The 19,797-nt window shown below is 56.2% G+C and overlaps 2 protein-coding genes across 2 annotated transcripts; both read left to right on the top strand.

The window, feature by feature from the left end:
- Positions 1 to 35: 35 nt before the first annotated feature.
- Positions 36 to 15,322, top strand: GBA2 (glucosylceramidase beta 2). Its single transcript, XM_054652134.2, has 17 exons — positions 36 to 256; positions 4,110 to 4,201; positions 4,409 to 4,524; positions 4,629 to 4,847; positions 5,558 to 5,797; positions 6,142 to 6,244; positions 7,508 to 7,661; positions 7,943 to 8,068; positions 8,171 to 8,355; positions 8,695 to 8,799; positions 9,449 to 9,556; positions 10,027 to 10,178; positions 10,330 to 10,436; positions 10,580 to 10,722; positions 11,051 to 11,166; positions 12,971 to 13,162; positions 13,247 to 15,322. Exons 1-17 carry the CDS (start codon positions 66 to 68, stop codon positions 13,472 to 13,474), a joined length of 2,577 nt encoding a protein of 858 aa, XP_054508109.1. The 5' UTR covers positions 36 to 65; the 3' UTR covers positions 13,475 to 15,322.
- A 1,982-nt stretch (positions 15,323 to 17,304) lies between these two features.
- LOC129132646 (avidin-related protein 7-like) lies at positions 17,305 to 19,589 on the top strand. Its single transcript, XM_054652023.2, has 4 exons — positions 17,305 to 17,570; positions 17,666 to 17,873; positions 18,255 to 18,375; positions 19,406 to 19,589. The coding sequence occupies exons 1-4, from the start codon at positions 17,496 to 17,498 to the stop codon at positions 19,449 to 19,451; spliced, it is 450 nt and encodes a 149-aa protein (XP_054507998.2). The 5' UTR covers positions 17,305 to 17,495; the 3' UTR covers positions 19,452 to 19,589.
- The last annotated feature ends 208 nt before the right edge of the window (positions 19,590 to 19,797 follow it).

Raw genomic sequence — 19,797 nt, 5'->3', positions numbered from 1 at the left:
CGGGGGCGCGGGCGGGGCGGGGCGGGGCGGTGAAGAAGAGGGCGCGCGCGGGGCGGGGGGCGGCGATGGCGGCGGCGGAGGAGACGGTGGAGTGGCCGCTGATGCGGCGCTACGAGGGGGCAGCGCAGGGCCGCGGCGTGGCGGCGGACGGCTGGCGCGTCTGCCTGGCACACAGCTTCGAGGAGCTGCGGCAGCCCTACGGCGCCGGGGACGTGCCGCTCCGCGATGTCCTGCGGCACGTCGGCCTCGCCTTGCGGTACGGCGGGGGATGGAGGGGGCCGGGAAGGCACCGGGACGAGGGAGGGCGTCCCGCGGGGGACGCGGCGTTGCGCTGGAGCCGCTCGGTGCCGCGGGGGCCTCGCCCCGGGGAGGCACCGGAGATGTCCCGGTGTACGGAGAGGCAGAGTCCGGCGGATCACGGAAGGCCCCGGGCTTGCGGGAGCCGCCCTCCTCCTGCCCGGAGGCGCCGGCAGTCTCCAGCCTTCCTGGCGCCGGCACCGGGAGCAATTGGTGCTGAAGGGGCAGCACCCGGCGCTTGGGCTCCTCAGCACGGGGGAGTTGGGAGGATTGGGGGCATCGCTTGGGGATGGGGACCCCCGTTTCCCACCCCTGGGGCTCATCGCTGCCGCATCCTCCCCGGCACAGTCCCCAGTGCTGGCAGCTGGAGGTTAAACCGGGGCCAGCTGGGAGGGGTTTGGAACGCTGTGTGCCGTGGCAGGTTCGGGAGCGGGGCACCTCTCTGGGCTTTGCGTCGGGGTGAGCTGGAGGTAACGACGGGGAGCACGCCTGTAAAGCCAGAGTGTCGTTTTAGCCTTTAACGCCGGAGTCTGGGTGCTGGCAGTGTTTGTGCCCCCGCCAGGCTGTACGCGGAGACCTGCCACGGCATCGCTTATTTCCTTGTGCTGGATTTATGACTCCTGCCTCCATTTTCTGCTGGTGTCCTTGGAGGCTGCCACTTGCCAAGCTGGTTCCTGCAAAGCTGGATGAAAGGGCAGATTCTGGATCGCTTCGGGGTGCATGGCATGCTGGTCTGACCTGAGACGCCCCGGTGCGAGCCTGGGCACCGGGAAGGGAGAGCATGGGTCATGCACCGGAGATAAATAAAGGCTGCTGGAAAAGCTGCTGCAGCAGGTTGGGATGAGCTGAGCATGTGGGAAAGCGTGAAGTTCTGGTGGGGTGAGCAGGGAGGAGAGGTGATCCTGGCCTTGTTCTCATTGAAGTCTGGAAGAGCCTTGTATCAGTCCTAGGAAAAGGTCTTTGAAAGCAGGAAGCTTGAAGTCAAACTACTGCCTCTTCTCCTGTTCAAGTTCAGGAAGTAATTTGGTTGTTTTCTCAAAGTACATTTGCCATGGCAAGAGCTTCCTTGCGAGGAGATTCCAGCCTCAAGAGCAGAGGAGACAACGTGCTAGGGTCATGAGAAATACCCGCGTGGTTTTGATTTAAACCCCAAGGCCAACATTGTTGGCTGAAAGGGCAGCCCATTCAGGGATGCGAGGATATATGGAAGGCTGCATGCTCCAGGCATCGGTGGGCATCTCAGCAGCTGCCAGCCTGGGGCAGCCAGCTCATGGAAACCTGGGTGCTGGTGCTGCAAGAGACACCTGGAGTTCATTTCTGTGTCATGGTGCAGGGATCTGTGAAGCCCTGCAGATTGGCCTGCCCTTTCCTGAGTGACCCCTGTGCCAGGGATGTTCTCAAAACTTGGCATGGCTTGGTGCATCAAGTGCAAAGTCACCTGGTGCAGGTGCTTGTAGCCACTGAGAGCACCTTGGGGTCACTGCTTGGGCTCGGGAGGTCCAGAGGAGCTCAGCAGAGGAGCCACAACATCCTGGGTTGACATTGTTGCGTTGAATTAAACATGATGAAGGTGCCCTCTTCTGCAGCACCAGTGCTAGGTGCAGGTGATGTGGCTGGGGGTGTTGACAGCTCTGGTGCAGGATTTTTTTGTTAATCAGGGTAACTGTGGGGGACATGTGTGTCTGGAAAGAAAGGGCTGCGCAGAGTGCTCAGCTGGGGCTGGCAAGGCAGGAGAAGAGGTGCAGGTAAGTTTCTGCAGAGGTGGCTCATGTGTCCTGAGAGGGGTCATGCCATGAATCAGGATCAGCTGAGTAATGTTCAGCTAGGTTTTAACTCCACTGCCAATTTGAAGGAGAAGAAAATGCCCTCCAGCCGTGGCAGGGCTTTTGGTGCTACAGAATGCAAAGTCTTTCTCCTTGTTATTCTTCAGCCCTGGCAGAGCTGTTAATAGCCAGCAATTGGGCATTGACCACTGGGCTTCTCCTCCTGGCTTGCATGATTTTGGGAGAAGCTGGCAGGAGAAGAGTTTGCATATTGAGATGGTAAAATGACTTTGGCAGTGGCAATAAATCCCAAAGTCATTCTACTGTGTTCTCCTGTAAAAACTGCTTCCTGAAACCCATCTCCTGCCTCCTTTCCAAGAAGTGAGGATGCCCTGCTAGGCTGTGCTGCAGCCACTCTGCCTGGGCACCTTATTTCCTGTTGCCAGAAGCCTGCTGGGGAAGCAGCTGGGTTGGTTCCCTGACGCTGGGTTGAAAAAGAATAATAATCATTTCCTTGAGAGAGAGAGAGAGAGCACTGCCAAAACCTCGCCTTGGCGGGGTAAGGCTGGGACTGTCCTGTCTGGAGAAGAGCAGTTGCAGCAGATACAGCTGGAAGATAGTGGCAGGCTCTGGTTCAGGGCAGTCAAGCAGGACAGGCTGGTTCTCATAATGCCCTGAACCCCTGTAAGCAAAACATCCACAGACAGTCAAACACAAAGCTGGGTCTGTAGGAGTGGAAAGCAGGCTGCAGTTAGGTTCTGTGCGATTGCAGCACAGAAAGTCTCACCCTGAGAGGGATTTGGGGACCTTAGATGTTGGTGAATAAAGGTGAATGCCCAATGAGCAGCCAAAAAGTCAACTGTGGGTTGTTTCAGTATGGGAAGAGTAGTAGTAGAGGTGTCATGGGAGAGCCTCTCCCCCTTGCTCCTGGGTGTGCATGTCCCCAGGGAATTATTGCTTGTTGCCCATCACCTGTGCTCTTCATCCTGCGCAACCAGGGCCAGGACAGGCTGAGTGCTCCTGGCTGGGCTGGTTTTCTGCTCAGCAATATGGAATGGATGTCTGCAGATAGCTCAGGGACACTGCTCACTGTGGGGGCTCCTGTGTCCCCCCTGCCCACCTGGCCCAGCTGCCAGCTGGGTCCTACCTGACTGCTTGCTGGGCAAGGTTCAGCAGCTTCTGGTCCGGTAGCTGGTTTCCATGTGCTAATTGTGTCTGTATAGGAGGCTTAACTTGGGGCAGTTTATTAGCCAAAGCCAGTACTTTACAAGCATTGACTCGGAGCCCAGCCCTGCTCCTCTTGCCTGCAGTGGTGCTGGCACACCCAGCTGCAGGTGTGCCCCTGTTTGGGTGTCTTGATTCCCAGACCTCTGGGTGAGAAATTATCTGATGGGCAGTGCTGGTCTCTGCAGTTGGTGTGTGGATGGAGGCAAGTCCCCAGGATCCTGCCAGCTGCAGATAGCAACCATCACCACTTCCAGGGCAGGGCTGCCCCGTGCCCTCTGCCCCTGATGAAGTGGTAGTGTGTGGCAATGGGGAAGTGGAGGTGGAACAGCAAGGCTCGTGTCCCTGGGGCAGTGTGTGTCTCCTCTGGGCTTGCACCTCTGCTTGCAGGCCTTCCTTAGCAGGACACTGTGTACCAGGCATGTGGGTGGTGGTGGCCCTTGTGTGCATTCCCACTTCTCCATGAACGTCTAGGAAAGCCTGTGCTAAATGAGCTGGGAGTCCTGCTCTTGAGTTGCCCTTGCAGTCATTCCTGAGCTGCCTGAACTCTGCCTGCTTGTGCTTGCTGAGTGATGCATGCTCCAGATGGGTATGGTTGAGCTTTCCCTCCTTTTAGAGGTGTACAAGAGGAACCCGTGCCCCATGCCCATGGCACAAGGAGGGATGGAGCCTTATCCCTCCTTGTGCCATGGGCATGGGGCACGGGTTCCTCTTGTACACCTCTAAAAGGAGGGAAAGCTCAACCTGTGCTCATCCTGCCCGGTGACAATGAAAGGATGGTGTTGCCTGCTCCTCACTTCTTCAATACTTCTCTTTCCCTCACAGGTACTTCAGGTGGTGGGTCAAGAAGACCCAGATAGAGAAGAAAAAGGCCTTCATTGACCTCTTGTGTGCGGTTCCTCTGCAGCAGATCTATGGTCAGCCTCCATCCACTCTGGGCACTGGGGTGGGCAGGGGTTCACACGGGGCTGTCGGGGTGCTAGATGGAACGAGTGAGTCAAGGAGCTTTTGTGATTTGGGCGATATTGAGTGACTCTGCCTTGCAGAGATGCAGGGGGAGAGTTCTTGAGCCAGGTGCCACCTGGGGGAGGAATGGGGTTGTTAACTCTTGGTGTCTTTGCCAGGGTGCCCGCTGGGCGGGATCGGGGGAGGCACCATCACCCGCGGCTGGCGGGGAGAGTTCTGCCGCTGGCAGCTGAACCCTGGCCTTTACCACTATGAAACGGTCATCGCCAACCAGGTAGGGTCTGTGAGGGGAGTGACAGTCACTGCAGCAGCCTGGGCGGTTGGGACATCTGCCACAGGGCTCCTCTCATGCCCTGAACATGCTCCTCTCCTCCACAGTTCACAGTGTGCCTGCGGTGCAAGGGGCAGACCATTTACCAGCAGGTCTTGTCCGTGGAGAGACCCAGCAGCCTGCAGGGCTGGAACTGGGGCTACTGCGGCCACTACGCCTTTTACCATGCCCTGTACCCCCGTGCCTGGCTGGTCTACGAGCTGCCGGGGCAGCAGGTGGTGCTCACCTGCCGGCAGGTCTCGCCTGTCATCCCCCATGACTATAAGGTAAGGCAGTGATGGCACCCCCGAGGGCAGAGCTGCTTGTTAGCGCCTTTCCCAGCATTTCCATGCTCCAGAGGGCAGAGCTGCTTCTTAGTGCCTTTTCCAGCGTTTCCCCGCTCCCGAGGGCAGAGATGCTTGTTAGCGCTTTTCCCAGCGTTTCCCCACTCCCAAGGGCAGAGCTCCTCGCTCGCAGTTCCCAGCGTTTCCCCACGGCCGCTCTCAGCAGCGCTGCGGGCGGGGGCAGCCCCGCAGCCGTGCCGGAGCTCGGCACTGCAGCAAGGGATGGCTCAGCGCTGCCCGTGCCGGCTGCCAGCCCCAGGCGAGGGTGGCAGCTGTGCTGGGACACGTCTGACCTTCCTCTTACCCCGGCATTGCAGCAGCCCGTGAGCCTGTATCAGCCTGCCCAGCAGGTGAGTGATGAGACGCCCTTTAGGCTGAGCCCTAAAGGCCTCTTTCTGTCCCTCTGCTGCCCGGCGTGCTGCTTGCCAGCCCAGGGCTGCTCCTCTTTGGAATTTTGTCTTGCCTGCCTCCCAAATTCCTCTGCTCCTGCTGCTGCTCCTCAGCTTGGCAAGAGACTCCAAGTCCAAGTTATCATTGCCGGTGCTCTTGCTGCCGCTGCATCCTGCGCGGTGTCCCGTGCAGGGGGGAAAGGATGCTGGGGCAGCTGCCTGTGGAGCAGCAGCCCTGGAGGCAGCATTGTGCATCTCCGCCAGGACTCCAGCTTGCCAGTGGGAGTGTTCATCTGGGAGGTGGAGAACGGGAGGGATGAGGACGTGGAGGTGTCCATCATGTTCAGCCTGCAGAACGGCCCGGGAGCGGCGGAGGCCGGGAGCGGCGGGCACTGGAACGAGCCCTTCACCTTCCACAAGGATGGCCAGCGGGTTGCTGGGGTCCTGCTGCACCACTGCCCGCCCGTGAACCCCTTCACCCTGGCCATCTCTGCCCGGGAGAAGGTAAAGGGCTGGCCCTGCTGCTGGGGCTCCTGCCGGGGAGGTTGTGCAGCCCTGCTGCATGTGGGGCAGCTGCCTGCAGGCAGCTGGCAAAGGATGGCCGTGCAAGGCCTTGGGGTTAGCAGCGTTCCTCAGCGCTTGCCTGACACCAGGAGAGGGGACACGACGTTCCTGAGGGCACCCTCTTTGGGGATGGTGTCAGGAGAGCGGCTGAGGCAACGAGTTGAGAGTTGCTGGGCAGCCCATGAGAAGCGAGTGTCACGTCCTGCTGGTGGTACTGGGGAGGGGAGAGCATGAATCTTCTCCTCCAAAGGAGCAGCCCCTGATGATGCTCTTCCCTTGTTCAGGCTGGCACGGGAGTCACCCATGTGACGGCATTCAATCCCACGGGATTGGGTAGAGAGGTGTGGCAGGACCTCCTGCAGGATGGCAGGCTGGATTCACCCCCTGGTGAGTGCCTCCATCCTCCGTGGGACGGGTGCAGGGGAGCAGGGCAAGTGGGTGGCCGTGCTGCTTCTGGGCACCCAAGCCAGGGCAGAGCTCTTTCCTCCAGCCTCCTTGGCTGTTCAAAATCTCCCCAGGATGCTGTGGCTTGTTCCCCACTTTAGGCTGTATCCAAACTTCCTACTGCTTGTTCTTGCTGTGGTTCTCCAAAAGCTGTTCATACCACTTTGGGGCTGTTCTTGGATATTGGTTACACGCACCAATATCTCATTATTCTGTGTGTGGTTGCACACTGAATTGAGATTTCTGCTAGGAAGCCAGCGTGCTGCCCAGCCCCTTTCCCATAGCTCCTGTTTCCAGATAAAATGAGCTGTGTCCTGTCGGAATTGTTACCACCAGTTTTAAGAGTGCTTGGGGTTTAGTACTGCCATCACTGTCTGTCCTCTTCCTACTGTAACAGTTCTCTGAACGTCTCTTCTGATCATTCTGCATCCATCCTCAGGTCTCTGCTCACTCCCTTGGGAGGAGCCTTGAAGCAGGGTGGCATCTCCAGCCTTTGGTACTCACCTCCTATTGCCATAAAAGGTGACCATTTCCCTAATGTCTGTCAGTTTTTAAGCAAGGATGATGCTGACAAACTAGTGATGCTGGGTCTTTGCAAGATTTCTTGAGGCTTAAATTACATAAATGAAGTTTTTACTATATAAATTTTTCCAGAAAAATAAGCTTCCTGTCTAGATGCACTCAGAGCTCTCCAGGCTATTGGGATGTGGTTTTTCTTCATGCATGCCAGACATTATCATAGTCTGGATCTGTGCTTATGTTGCTCTAATGAGTTTACCTTGTACACATGTCAGAACCAGCATATAATTATCCAGCCACCTAAGGGCTTTTCTTAAATATCAGAGTGTCTCAAACGCCCTGCGGAAAACTGGAAACGATGACTATCCCTAGAAAGTCACAGTGTCTCTGACTGCAGTGCAGATACAGAGTCATGGGATACTCTGTAGCTTCCATTCATGCCTGGTGGCTTTTCCTGCCTGATCTGTTCCTGTTCTTGGATGACTGAATCCTTTTAACCACTCCTCCCATGGAAGGTTTTTTTCCCCTGCGGTGACATCATCCCTCAAAACCCTGGGCTGTACCTTCCAGGTTGTACAGGAGCTTTGGTATGCCCACTCTCATCTCCCTCAAGGTGTGTGTGAACTTCAGTTACCCTCTCTTTGGTCTTCCTTGGTTGCTTAAGAATATCTTAATTTTTCCTGGCAGGCAAAAGCAGGCCGACAGAGAAGGGGGAGGTGACAGCAGCAGCAGTGTGTGCCAGCTGTAGGGTGCCTGCCCATGGGCACAAAACGCTGGAGTTTGCCCTGGCTTGGGACATGCCCTGTGTTCACTTTGGCTCCAAGGAGAAGCTGCACCTCAGGTAGGTGGATTCTCTCCACTGGTGTTTGGCTCATGCCCCCAGAGCCCTGTTTTCCCTCCTCCCTGACTTGTGTACTATGAGGGGACCTTTTGCCACCCACTCGTGGTGGCTGTGGCCCCGCCACCTCAGGGAGAGGACCCTGTGTCCAGCCCCTGCTCCCCAATGCCCCTGCAGTAGCAGCTGAGTTCTGCTGTTCTCTGCAGTCCAGTGTCCCTCTGTGGTGTCTGTGGGGGTTTCCCAGGTGGAGCCCATGGGGTGCTGACCAAACCCTTCCTTGGCAGGCGGTACACACGGTTTTTTGGCAGCAACGGCGATGCTGCTCCTGCCCTGTCCCACTACGCCCTGACACACTACGAGGAGTGGGAGAGGAAGATCGAAGCGTGGCAGAATCCCATCCTGGAGAACAGGTAGGGCAGATGGGAGCACCTTCCCAGTGGCCTCCTGGGCTTGGCTGCCACAGGTTCATCACCTCCTCAGCCTCCGAGGCTGAGCTTCCCTCTTTCCCGCAGCCAGCTGCCTTCCTGGTACAAGTCAGCCCTGTTCAATGAGCTCTACTTCCTGACGGATGGAGGGACCATCTGGATGGAGGTGCCCCCTGATTGCCGTGCCGAGGAGCTGCAGGGGCCGGCGGGGGCGGGGCTCTCCCACCTCCTCCCTGTCCTGCGGGAGTACGGAAGGTTTGCTTATTTGGAAGGTAACTCACAAGGATGGGAGGCACTCTCCAGCCTCAAGCCCTCCTCCCATAACTGTAGCCATGTGTTTTGAACTCGCGATGGGGGTGTTTTTCACACTCCAGTGGGTAGGGGGCAGTGCTACTCCCAGGAAAAGCCCTTGCAGCCCTGAAGGATAGGGCATGGAGTGTTCTGCACATGCCTGGTGCTCTGGGTAGAGAATGAAACCCTCTTGGAACGGGAGCCCCTGTCCGTGCTGGGAAAGATGCCCCTGTCCAGGGCCCTGTGGAGGGAGGAGCTTTGCCCCTTGTCCCCTGCCCATGGCAGTCTCCTTTGCCTCACCACCTGCCCTGTCCTGCCAGGCCAGGAGTACCGGATGTACAACACCTACGATGTCCATTTCTATGCCTCCTTCGCTCTCATCATGCTGTGGCCCAAGCTGCAGATCAGCCTGCAGTATGACATTGGTGAGTGTTCCCAGAGCCCTGCCTTGCTGCCTGCTCAGGGCTTCACCTGGGGAGGAGACAGAGCCTTGGGCACAGCTGCTGCTGCTGCTGCAGAGATGTGTGCCTTGGAGCCAGCAGCCCCCTCCAGCCGCTCTGCTGTGCCCAGCGCTTGCAGCCCTGGAATGTTGCTGCCCCAGCAGCTCTGTGCCCAGCACTGGGGGCACCTTCTTGCCATGCTGGGGGTGCCCAGCTGGCTCTGCCTGCCCTGGGGGAGCCCCTGGTTTTGGATCAGCTCTGTCCTTGCCCCTTGCAGAGGAGACATGGAGCTGTTTGCAGACTCCCAGTGCTCTGGCTGTGTTTGGTGGCTGCTTGGCGGTGGCCTGAGTAGGGGTGTGGAGCACAGCCCTTTGCTGGGCTCTGGTAGGGCTGAGCCCACTGGGTACCCTTCCCAGCCCTCCCTTAAGGGGGTCGTGACAGTTTCATATCCCCTGCTGAGTGCAGGATGGAGAGCAGCCTGTCCCCTCAGCCCTTTGCAGAGGGCTGTGATCTTGGAGCTCCAAAGGGCAGCCTGATGTGCTGGTGCTGGTGGCTGTGCCTGTGCTTATGCTTCCACCTTTCTGCAGCTGTTTCTGCTCTCATTCTTACTTGTCCTGCTTTGTGTCCTCTGCAGCTGTCACTGTGGTCAACGAGGATGTCCAGCCCCGGCAGTACCTGATGTGTGGTCAGACAGCCCAGGTGAAAATGAAGAATGTGGTGCCACACGACATTGGGGACCCAGGTGAGGGGTCTGTGGGGGAGCAGAGGGGATGCTAAGCTGTTGGAAATGGGTATGGTGCATGAAATACACTGTTTATTGTTGTCAAGCATTGGAACTGGCTGCCTGGGAAGTTGTGGTGCCACCATCTGTGGTGTATTTAAAAGCGTAGATGTGGCACTTAGGGATGTGGTTCAGTGGTGGACTTAGCAGTCCCGAGAGGTCTTTTCCAACTTAAATGATTGTGTGATTCTATATTTTCTGGGAATGGAAAGCTGGATGATGTGGGGTGGTGATGAAGACTGTGCTGCATGAATCTTTTACAAGGGAGACAGAGAGAAGTAGCAGGAAGGCTGTTCTCGCTAGATATGGCACAGGGTACAACAAATATTTCAGTGCTGTTTGATCACAGCACCCTCGGGTCCTCGCTCCTGGGTAGGAAGAGAGATGTTTGTTGCTTGCTGCCCTGCTGCATCTGCTCTGTCCTGGTTTAGGTGATGAGCCATGGCAGCGTGTCAATGCCTACCTGATGCACGACACTGCTGACTGGAAGGACCTCAACCTCAAGTTTGTGCTGCAGGTGTACCGTGACTACTACCTGACCCATGACTCCCTGTACCTGCGGGACATGTGGCCAGTGTGCCAGGTACTGGGAGGTCAGGCTGTGGGCCGTCACCCTTCCCCACTTCCCACTTCAGGAGCCAAGCAGCTTCCTGAGAGGATGGATGCTCCCAAGCAGAGTGTGAGGAGCTTCCAGGATGCGAGGACTGTGTGACCATGTCCTGCCTCTCCCACAGGCTGTGATGGAGTCGGAGCTGAAGTTTGACACAGATAACGATGGGCTCATTGAAAACGGCGGCTTTGCTGACCAGACGTACGACGCGTGGGTGGTGCACGGAGCCAGGTGAGCAAGAGAGGCACATGGGGGTTGGAGAGGGGGTCTGTGGGGAGGGGACATAGCTCAGAGCTGGGCCCTTGTATCCCATTTGTCACTGAACCCTTGAGGTGTCCCACATTGCTGATGCTCCTCTCGTTTGGCTCCGGCAGTGCCTACTGTGGCGGACTGTGGCTGGCTGCAGTCTGCATGATGTGCAAGATGGCAGAGGTGCTTGGGGATACTGAGATCCAGCAGAAATACCTGGGCATCCTGAACAAGGGCAAGGAGGCGTTTGAGAGGATGCTCTGGAATGGTGGGTGCTCAGCAGTGGGGAACCACGCTCAGCTGGCCATGTGTCCCTTGGGAGGGAGTGGCTCCTCCCTGGATCATGGAGCCTTGTGGGGAATGGGGGAAGGAAGGGGCGATACTGTCCCTGCGAGCTGGGGGGAAGGAAGGGAGATGCTGCCCCTCCAAATGGAGGGGAAGGAGCAGGTGTCTAGGAAGGGATAGGTGTGGGAAAGGGAGAAGAGTCTTGTGGAAAAAGCAGCTGTGCTCCTGCCACACAGGGAGGTGTGTAGGGACAGCTCACATGAGCCAGTATCTTAATCTACTGTTTTTAAGCTGTTTCCTGCCTTTTCTAGGAAAATACTACAACTATGATAGCAGTGGAAGTGACACGTCCATCAGCATCATGTCAGACCAGTGTGCTGGGCAGTGGTTTCTTGGAGCTTGTGGTCTGGACCAAGGGGAGTTTGAGGTAAGAGAAGGGGCAGCCTGGTGTGGTTGTGGCGAGATGGGACCTGTGGCATGAGGGAAGCAGCAGCAGGGCTGGCACATGCTGGGGGTTACACTTTAGGGCTAGTGTGGCAGGCACCTGCCTGCTCTCACACTGCACACCATAGTGGAGACTGTTGGATGGGTACAGTGGAATCCATCTTAGACCAGAACCCTCTCAGAGAGAGGCCATGCAAGCAGGGATGTGTAACTGCAGCTAGCTTTGGCCCCAGTGGGGTTTGCTGTGGGCAAGGTGCTATTTGTTTAAAAACGGTAGAAAAAAGTATATGAAACTTTCCACATTATTTGCTGCCCTGAAAAGTCCAAAATTAATATCAGAGGGATCCATGGCTTATTCCAAGTCCTGAAGGCTTGGAATAAGTTGCTCTTCAGTTGCAAGAGAAGAATTGGCTGCAGCCTCCTCATGTCTGCTGGGATGCTCAGAGCAGCCACTGAGCCACAGCTCAGAGCTGCAACACCCTAAAGAGAGAGGGGCAGTGCAGAACCCTTGGGTTATTTATACCCCATGGCTGCTGTCACATCAAAGCTTTCTGGTGGCCATGGGCAGCAGGCCAAGGCCTCAGCTGAGTGAAGGGAGGAGTGGCTTTGTCTTTGGGAGGGTAACAAACCACTTCACTGTGCGTTGGGAAATCAGAGGGGAGCTTCAGGTGACTTTAGCTGCTCATTCCCTCCTGTGTTTAACCCAGTGTGGGGCTGGGGCTGTGCCTGGGGCTCCAGGTAGGGTCTGGCCCAGCCCTCCTGCAGTAAATCCCTCCTGCAGCTCCTTTTGGGGAGGAAACAGTAGATTTGGTGCAGTCCAGAATGTGGCCTGCCTCTCCCCAGCCTCAGCGTGGTGCTGCTGAAGGTGGTGCTTGCCCCTGCTCTCTGGTGAGCTCTGAGCTGACTGCAGGTGGGACTGCTGAATTCCTCTGTTACTAGGACATTTCATTGATTTTTTTCCATGTATTTTGCTCCATTGCCTGGCTGGCATCACTCCTGTCTGTGAGCTCATTGACGTGGCCTTGGTGTGTGGCCTTGTGTGCACAAGTCAGCAGTGAACAAGTCAGAAATGAGATGTAAGAACCGTCTGGGATCCAGTCTTGAAGAGAGTGTGCCCAAAAGCTTCTGCCAGAGAAGGGCACCTCAGCCCTTCACTGATTCCCACAGCATCCCCTGGGCTTATCTCCAGAGCCACAGTGGGGAAAAATATCTGCAGAGATGCTCGGCTTGAGCATAGAGAGAAGGGATTTGCTGCTTTTGCTTCAGACTGCCCAGCCTTCCCTGGCAAGGTTGTGTCTGGTGTCATCCCAGCCTCTGCTTCCCCTGGCTCTGGTGTCACCAGACTGACAATAAGTGTCTGGCATGTCCCTGGGCTGTGCTGATGAGCCCCATGGCTCTTGTCTCTCTTGCAAGTGACAGCCATAAAGTAGATGAGGATGGTGTGGTTGGTGAGGCCCCCAGAGCAAACCCACAAGCGATGGGGAAGGGGCTTGGCCAGTGATTGTGGGTGAGAAGCTGTTTCTGGAGATCAGCTAGTTAGATGAACTGTCAACATCCTCTTGAGCAACGTGGAATGTGGTTCAGCATGTCTCTAAAGTATTTTAGGGGCTTTTTAAACCTTTTGGGGAAAGAGATGTTTCACTTCCTCCTGTTATTTTTTGAGGTGGGCATTTGTGTCTGTTGACCCAGCGAGCTGTGTTGCCCTTTTCCTCACGGAAAATTCAATCCTGCTCCAGCCCCAGCCTGAGGGGTCCACGTGAGCACCCAGCCCGCCTCTGTCCACCCAGGTTTTCCCCAAGAGCCACGTCCTCAGCGCACTCAAGACCATCTTCGAGAAGAACGTGCTGGGCTTTGCGGGCGGCACCATGGGCGCCGTGAACGGCATGAGGCCCGACGGCGTGCCCGACACCTCCAGCGTGCAGTCCAACGAGGTCTGGGTCGGCGTGGTCTACTCCCTGGCTGCCACCATGATCCAGGAGGTGAGCGGGGAGGATGCTGCTGCTGCTGTGCTCACCAGGGTGTGCTCTGTGGGCGTGCTGATGGTGCTGTTCCCTCTCGTGCAGGGCATGGTGGAGGAAGGCTTCCGTACGGCGGAGGGCTGCTACCGGACCGTGTGGGAGCGGCTGGGCATGGCCTTCCAGACGCCGGAGGCCTACCGGGAGAAGAAGGTGTACCGCTCGCTGGCCTACATGCGGCCCCTCAGCATCTGGAGCATGCAGCTGGCCCTGGAGCGCCGGGCTGGCCGGGCACAGGCACTGGCACAGCTCGCCCAGGGCCACAGCCACCCTTGAGCCTCGTGGCACTGGGCAGGGCACCACGGGCTGGGGGGTGCAGATGGCAGGCAGGGACCCTCCCCTCCCTCTCTGTGCTAGTACTCACATTGCTGTTTTCCTTCCCTACCTCCACTACGTGCCCTTGACCTCAGAGGGCTTCCAGCTGCTGGTGCTGAGCACAAGGGGGGACCAGAGGTGTGGGGGATATCTCCTCAGAGTGTGGTGGCTTAAGGAGTTGTGTGTGGCTGCTGGAGCCTGTGCCTCCCCTTCCCTATCGCTCAGGGCTCTGACAGCCTGCAGGCTCCCCAGCCATCCCAAACTGCAGCTGATACCTTGCCCAGAGGCACAGGAGACCTCTCTCCTGCAGGCATTGGGCTGGGTGAGGTGGGCAGCTGTCCTGCAGGGAAAGAAAAGGGTGTGGGTGAATGTGTGTGTGAGATATTGGAGTGGTGCACTCAGGCACACGGATGCTGTAGTTGTCCTGGGGTGACACTGCACATTGTGACTGGCTCTGCCCCAGCAGGGCCTGTGGCAGATACAATCCCCAGGGGAGACCCGGCTCCCTGGACAGTGACAATCTGAGCCCAAGAAGCAGGTCCTGGTCTGGTACCATGGCCCCCTCCCTGCTGGTGCCGGGGGCAGGCAGTGGAGCACATGAAAGGGGATAAATCACTTCAGTTCTTAATAAATCTATCCAGCTGTCTACTCTTGTTCTTCTTTGGTGTCTTCTTTGGCACAGGATCAAACAAGAAGAGGGAACTCTTGCAATTCCCCTTTATCTTCCTGGACTAGGCTGGAGGGCTAGGGGGCAGGGAGGGGACAAGTCCCAGTGCTGTCTGGCTCTTGTAGAGCATTGCTGAAGGGAGCAGGGATGTGCACTTTACCCACTTCTCCAGATGCAATAGCAGCAGGTAAGACCTGCTTCTTGCTTGGCTCCTGGCTCTGCCCTGCCTTGCCAGCAGCAGAGGAGAGAGCATTCCTCCTGGGAAGGCCTCTGTGGGCAGCAACTGAGCCACAGGGCTGCAGGCCCTTGATTACATCGAGTCCCTTCTGCCCAGGGCTGGGCACCCTTCTCCTTCTTTCTCTGCCACTGCAGCATTTGAAGGCTGTGCAATCCTGGTGTGGGAGGGATAGAAAGGAGGGAGCTCTTGTTGTGCCCACAGAAACACAGATCTCCTGGACAGATAGGCACTGCATCCCTAGGACAGAGAGAGGGACACCCCAGTCCCCTTTCTGTATCAGGATGCTGTGCCTGCAGTGGGGGCGAAATAACTTGAACAATTCCCTATTTGCAAATATTTGCAATCCACTATTTGCAGGGGGGAATGGAGAAAGGGGTGTCATGCTGCTTTTAGTAATGAACAATGCTGAAATGAGTCTGACTCATCAGTCCCTGAAGTTCAACATCCTGAACAGCGATGTGTAGGTGTGATAGAACTGGCAAACAACCAAGAAAGGAAACCGGCAAGTGATACTATTGATAATGTATCTAAAGATGCTGAACTGCCACAGCTGACATCCTGATGATAGCCAAGTCACATTATGCTGTAAAAGCTTGCCCCCATTTCTAAGGTCAAGTCTTCTAAAACCCTCCTTCCCAGAGTGTGTGTGGAGATTCCTCCCTTGCATGGGGATACCCCCTTCTTGAGGCTGAACCAGAGTGATTTGCCCACAATTACTGGTATGGGAAACTTCAGGGTCTACTTTGTAATTGTTCTTGCTAGCTAGCTTTAATATAATGAATACTGCTTCAAAATATTGCATCGTACTATAGAAATTGTTATAGCTTCTAATCTGTAGTAAATAATTCTTATAAAGATATTTTTGTCTAATTATCATAATAAATTATTTGTTTTTATATAAATATATCTGATTTGCCATCCTCAGTGCTGTGGTACTGTTGTATAAAATTTCTGTTGCACCTGTATAATCCTTTAGACATAATCCATTGACAAAATCTGGGGCTAAGTTGGATCCAGCTCTGCCCAAACTCTTCAGTAGGCAGGATTCTAGAATGCAAGAGAGTGCTTTCTGAGCCTTGTGATTCAGCAGGAGGGCTTATTTAATAAACAATGTCTGAAGCTCCCACTCTGCCTGTGGCACTGTCCCAGACAGACGCCCCCACAATCCCATGTCCCGCATCCCCTCCATCTCCCCAGGCAGGGGCAGATGTGTGGGCCAGTTCTGTGCCCACAGCCAGGGCTCCTCTGGGTGCACAAGGGACTGGAGTGCCAGCCAGGGGACTCCCAGCATGGGCAGGGGGTGCTCTCACTGCTGTACCTGGGAGCTGCCACTGCACAGTGGAGCCGAAGCTGGGTTAGCTCTTGGCTGCTGGGCTCCTTGCAGGGGTGACAGCAGGGTCTGCTTGTTGGTGGCTGCTGCTGCGCTGTGCCAGGAGCCCAAGGAGGTCCCAGCTGTGTTCAGGGCCAAAAGGGTCATGTAAGAGCCCAGCTCGTTTCTCCACAGGCCCTGCAGGTGACCCTGGGGCTTGTGTGGGTGGCTCAGTCAGTGCCCAGGCTCAGTCCCACGTTCAGCCTGGCTGAGCAGGGGATGTGTGCCCCATGGCACAGCCCCTCGCCCTGGCAGCTGTGACCAGCTCATGGGCATCAGTCAGGAGAGCAACCCTCAGTCTCTGGGCAGGGCAGCAGAGCTGGAGGTACCCTGTGGCAGGCGGAGGTGACCCACAGCAGCCCCAGGGAAGCACAGCCAGAGCTGGCAGCCTCCTTGGTCATGGACACTGCGCTGTGGCCCAGCATGGTACAGGACAGGACACCCAGAACCTGCAGCCCCTCAGGCAAAACCTTTGTGTGCTGTGGTGGCAGAGCATGGCACAGAGAAAACACACACCACGGGGATGGCACAGCCAGGGCATGCAGCCCCTTGTCCCCCACCCTGCACCCGGGACAGCACAGCACGGCTCAGCACAGCACAGCACAGCACGGCTCAGCACAGCACAGCACAGCACGGCTCAGCACGGCCAGACTGCCCCAGGGCTGCTCTCACCTCCCCAGATGCAGCACCACGGGCCATGAGCAGGGCCAGGGCGAGCAGCAGCAGCAGCCCTGGGTGCCCATGGTGCTGGTGGCCATGTGTGGTGTCAGACTCTGCTCCTTTTATATCAGAGGGGGCTGAGCCTCCTGCCAAGGGACACCCGTGAGATAGGAGAGCCCCAATCCCTCTGGACAGTGATGGAGTCTGGGGGGGACACTGAGTGAGCTGGCAGGGAGCACAGCGAGGGCAGCAGGTGAGAAGAGCATTAAAGATACCCCAGGCAGGGTGTGGGAGCTTTGAGGACACCACAGGAAACACGTTGGATCTCTGGGACACCACAAGAAAGGGTGGAGGAGTTCTGGGGACACCACAAGAAGGGCTATTATCTCTTTCTGGCCATGGCAGGACTTCTTTAGTGCCAAAGTGCATCCTTAATACTCAACAGCTATCAGGGCTGGCAGATATGAAGTAGCCTCTCTCCTCTCCGTCTCCTCTCCTCTCCTCTCCTCTCCTCTCCTCTCCTCTCCTCTCCTCTCCTCTCCTCTCCTCTCCTCTCCAGCAGATCATTATGCTGCCCCAGTGCTGCCATTGGTGACAAATGCCCTTTTTTTGCTCCCAGGGGAGAATTTTTGGGCAGAGGAATAATGTTACATGGCGAGAGCAAGCTCCCATATGTGCCCCCCCTGCACCTGCTGGTATCTTCCCATGTCAGAGCCCACAGCAAATGGAGAGGGACAAAGATGCAAAGAAGCTCTCCGTTGGGGTCACTGAAGGAGGCTGGAGGGGTACTGTGGCACCACAATACTGGAGCATCTCACCTGGGCTGTCCACCTGCATTTATCTTGGAACAAAGGCATTCTGGGAAGATCAGCTGTCACGAGTCCCTCTGATAGCTGATAAAACTGGGGACACCCAGATTGCACAATGTCCTGGCCAGAGCTGCCACGCACCCATCTGGCACCAATAAAAAGGAGAGGGAGCAGGAGCATCAGCAGAGACCTGCAAGGAGCACATCCCCAGGTCCATCAGCTGTCTGCCTGCTGCAGAGATGGTGCAAGCAACTCCCTTGCTCCTCGTGCTCTTCCTGGCCCTGGGGGCTCAGGGCCTCCAAGCTACAGAGCAGGTACCATCAGGGGTGGGATGCACAGGGTGGGGTGGGCAGGGGGCTGTGGCTGCAGGCTGTGCTGTGCCACAAGCGCTGAGTTCTTTCCTCTCCAGTGTAAGCTAACTGGACACTGGCAGAATGACCTGGGCTCCAACATGACCATTTATGAAGTAAAGGAAAATGGTGACTTCACTGGCAAGTACCTCACAGCTGTGGCAGTCTCCCCATTAAAGATTGTGGAATCACCTCTGCTGGGGTCCCAGCAGCTCCAATATCTGAGCCAGCCCACCTTTGGTTTCACTGTCCACTGGAACTTTTCAGGTAATCAGCCTTTTCTTAGCATCCTTGTTTTGTCCCCAGACCTCCCTTCTGCCCTCCCTGCAGTGCCCTTGCTGATTCCCTGCCTTCCCCTGCACTATCCCCACTGCTCTCCCTCCCTGGAGCTCCCCCATCCCTGTCCCTGGAGCTCCTCGGTTGCTGTCAGCTGCCAGTCCCAGGCTGCAGGAGAGGCAGCAGGGGCTGGGGCCTGCACTGCCTGCCCATGTCCGTGTGACACGCCAGCCCTGAGCCCTCCTGCTGCTTTCCCCATCCCCGCTGTCCCCAGAGGCCGGGGACAGCAGGGCTCTACTGTCCCCTGTGCTGGGGCAGCCACTGACCTGCCACCTCCGCCACGCTCCCCTCCTCTCCTGTCTTGTCCCACAGACTCCATCAGTGTTTTCACCGGCCAGTGCTTTGTGGATAAGGACGGAAAGGAGGTTTTGAAGACCATGTGGCTGCTGAGGTTACACTCAGAAAAACTTGCAGACGACTGGAAAGCCACCTTGTGAGCTCTCTGTCCCCACCCTGCGCACGTCCCCTGTGCACTCCCGAGGGGTTGGGGCTGTCACAAATGAGTGTTTTAGGTCACTTAGGAGTCACTCTCACAGGCGTTGGCAAAAGGAGGTTTAGTATCTGCTTGCAAAAACAGGACTTAGCAAAGTTCCATGGCAAGGTTCACTTGATTGCTTTGGGCAGGGGTAAAACATAGGAATGAAAAAAATGGGTTAGAATCAATCTAGAATGATTTACATGGAAGCTGGAGATAGACAAGGAGAAGTGAGAATATTAAAATGAATCACAAAGTTCAGGAAGGTGCCCATTGCTTTCTAAACTACGGATGGATCCCTGCTGGGGCTGGTTCCACTCTCAGTCTCAGACCTGCTCAATGGTTTCTGTCTACAGGGCGTGGCAGCACTTAACCATTGACTAATTTAACATTTATAAGGTGATTTGGGAGGGTTTACCGCAATTAGAGCAGAGATTTAATTATAGATCCAGGCCGGCAATGAGGGGCCTCACTTAGGAATACTGTGGTAAAGTCATGGGATGATTGAACTAAGTCATCAGCCAGTCTTCATCCTGGATGTAGTTTGAGAGGATAATTACAGGAATTTTTCACAGTTCCAGTAATGATAACATTGTTCCACTTGGGCTGTGATTCAGGCAAGTGATTCCCCAAGGCTTTTGGAGTATTGGTTTCCTTGATAAGGCAACAGAAGGACTTGGTGTGCAAAGTTTCTGTGAGAAGCTCAAGGGAAGCTTCACCACCTGAGAGGCATTTCCAAAGCCAAAGGCCTAAGAAAGAATCCTGAATGGCCCCAGGGTGGGGATGAAGGGTGGTGCTCCCAGCCTGTGGTGCTCAGCATTTGGCAGAGCTGCTGCCAGTGTGAAAGTGAGGGAGGACAGGGTGCTTGTGTGTAGCTTCCCTGGGCGTCCTGACAAGGCGCAAATGTTTTGGGAGAATACAGGCCTGAGTGGGCACTGGGCCACTCTCATGTCCCACCCTGACATTTCCTCTGCTGGTGTCCCCTCAGGGTTGGCTACAACATATTCTGGAGGAAGAAGGAGCTCATGGATTGAGGGCTGGTAGCATTGGAACTCCCAGAAAAGAGGCAATACCAAGTTGTAGCCCTTCCTCCTGCTTCAGCATCTCCTTCAGCACCTGCTTCAGCACCTTCAGCAACTTTATTCTCCCAATAAAGCTTTTCTGCAAACACACACTGTCTCCTCTCTTTCACAGATCAGTGTCCCTGTTCCCTTTCCTCAGTAGTGGCCTCGCTTGCCACTGAAGGCCATTGTGTGACCCCAGCTGTGACCCTCCCTGGCTTGGGCTCTTCTTTGTCAGACCACCCATCACATGGAGCTCCTTGGGACCCCAGCTGCTGCAGGCCAGCAGGGCCCTGCTCAGCCTGGAGCGATGGCCTGT

Source organism: Agelaius phoeniceus, chromosome Z (assembly GCF_051311805.1).
Source record: "Agelaius phoeniceus isolate bAgePho1 chromosome Z, bAgePho1.hap1, whole genome shotgun sequence".
NCBI classification, from domain to species: domain Eukaryota; kingdom Metazoa; phylum Chordata; class Aves; order Passeriformes; family Icteridae; genus Agelaius; species Agelaius phoeniceus.
The sequence above is the reverse complement of the archived record's forward strand: the minus strand, read 5'-3'. Positions and strand labels throughout refer to the sequence as shown.

Excerpts from the sequence above, each read along its gene's own strand:
- GBA2 (XM_054652134.2), top strand. The coding sequence starts at position 66 with ATGGCGGCGGCGGAGGAGACGGTGGAGTGGCCGCTGATGCGGCGCTAC. Across the intron at positions 4,525-4,628 it reads AAACGGTCATCGCCAACCAG|TTCACAGTGTGCCTGCGGTG; the intron begins GTAGGGTCTGTG and ends TCTCCTCCACAG. Across the intron at positions 5,798-6,141 it reads CCATCTCTGCCCGGGAGAAG|GCTGGCACGGGAGTCACCCA; the intron begins GTAAAGGGCTGG and ends TCCCTTGTTCAG.
- LOC129132646 (XM_054652023.2), top strand. The coding sequence starts at position 17,496 with ATGGTGCAAGCAACTCCCTTGCTCCTCGTGCTCTTCCTGGCCCTGGGG. Across the intron at positions 17,571-17,665 it reads GCCTCCAAGCTACAGAGCAG|TGTAAGCTAACTGGACACTG; the intron begins GTACCATCAGGG and ends TTTCCTCTCCAG. Across the intron at positions 17,874-18,254 it reads TGTCCACTGGAACTTTTCAG|ACTCCATCAGTGTTTTCACC; the intron begins GTAATCAGCCTT and ends CTTGTCCCACAG.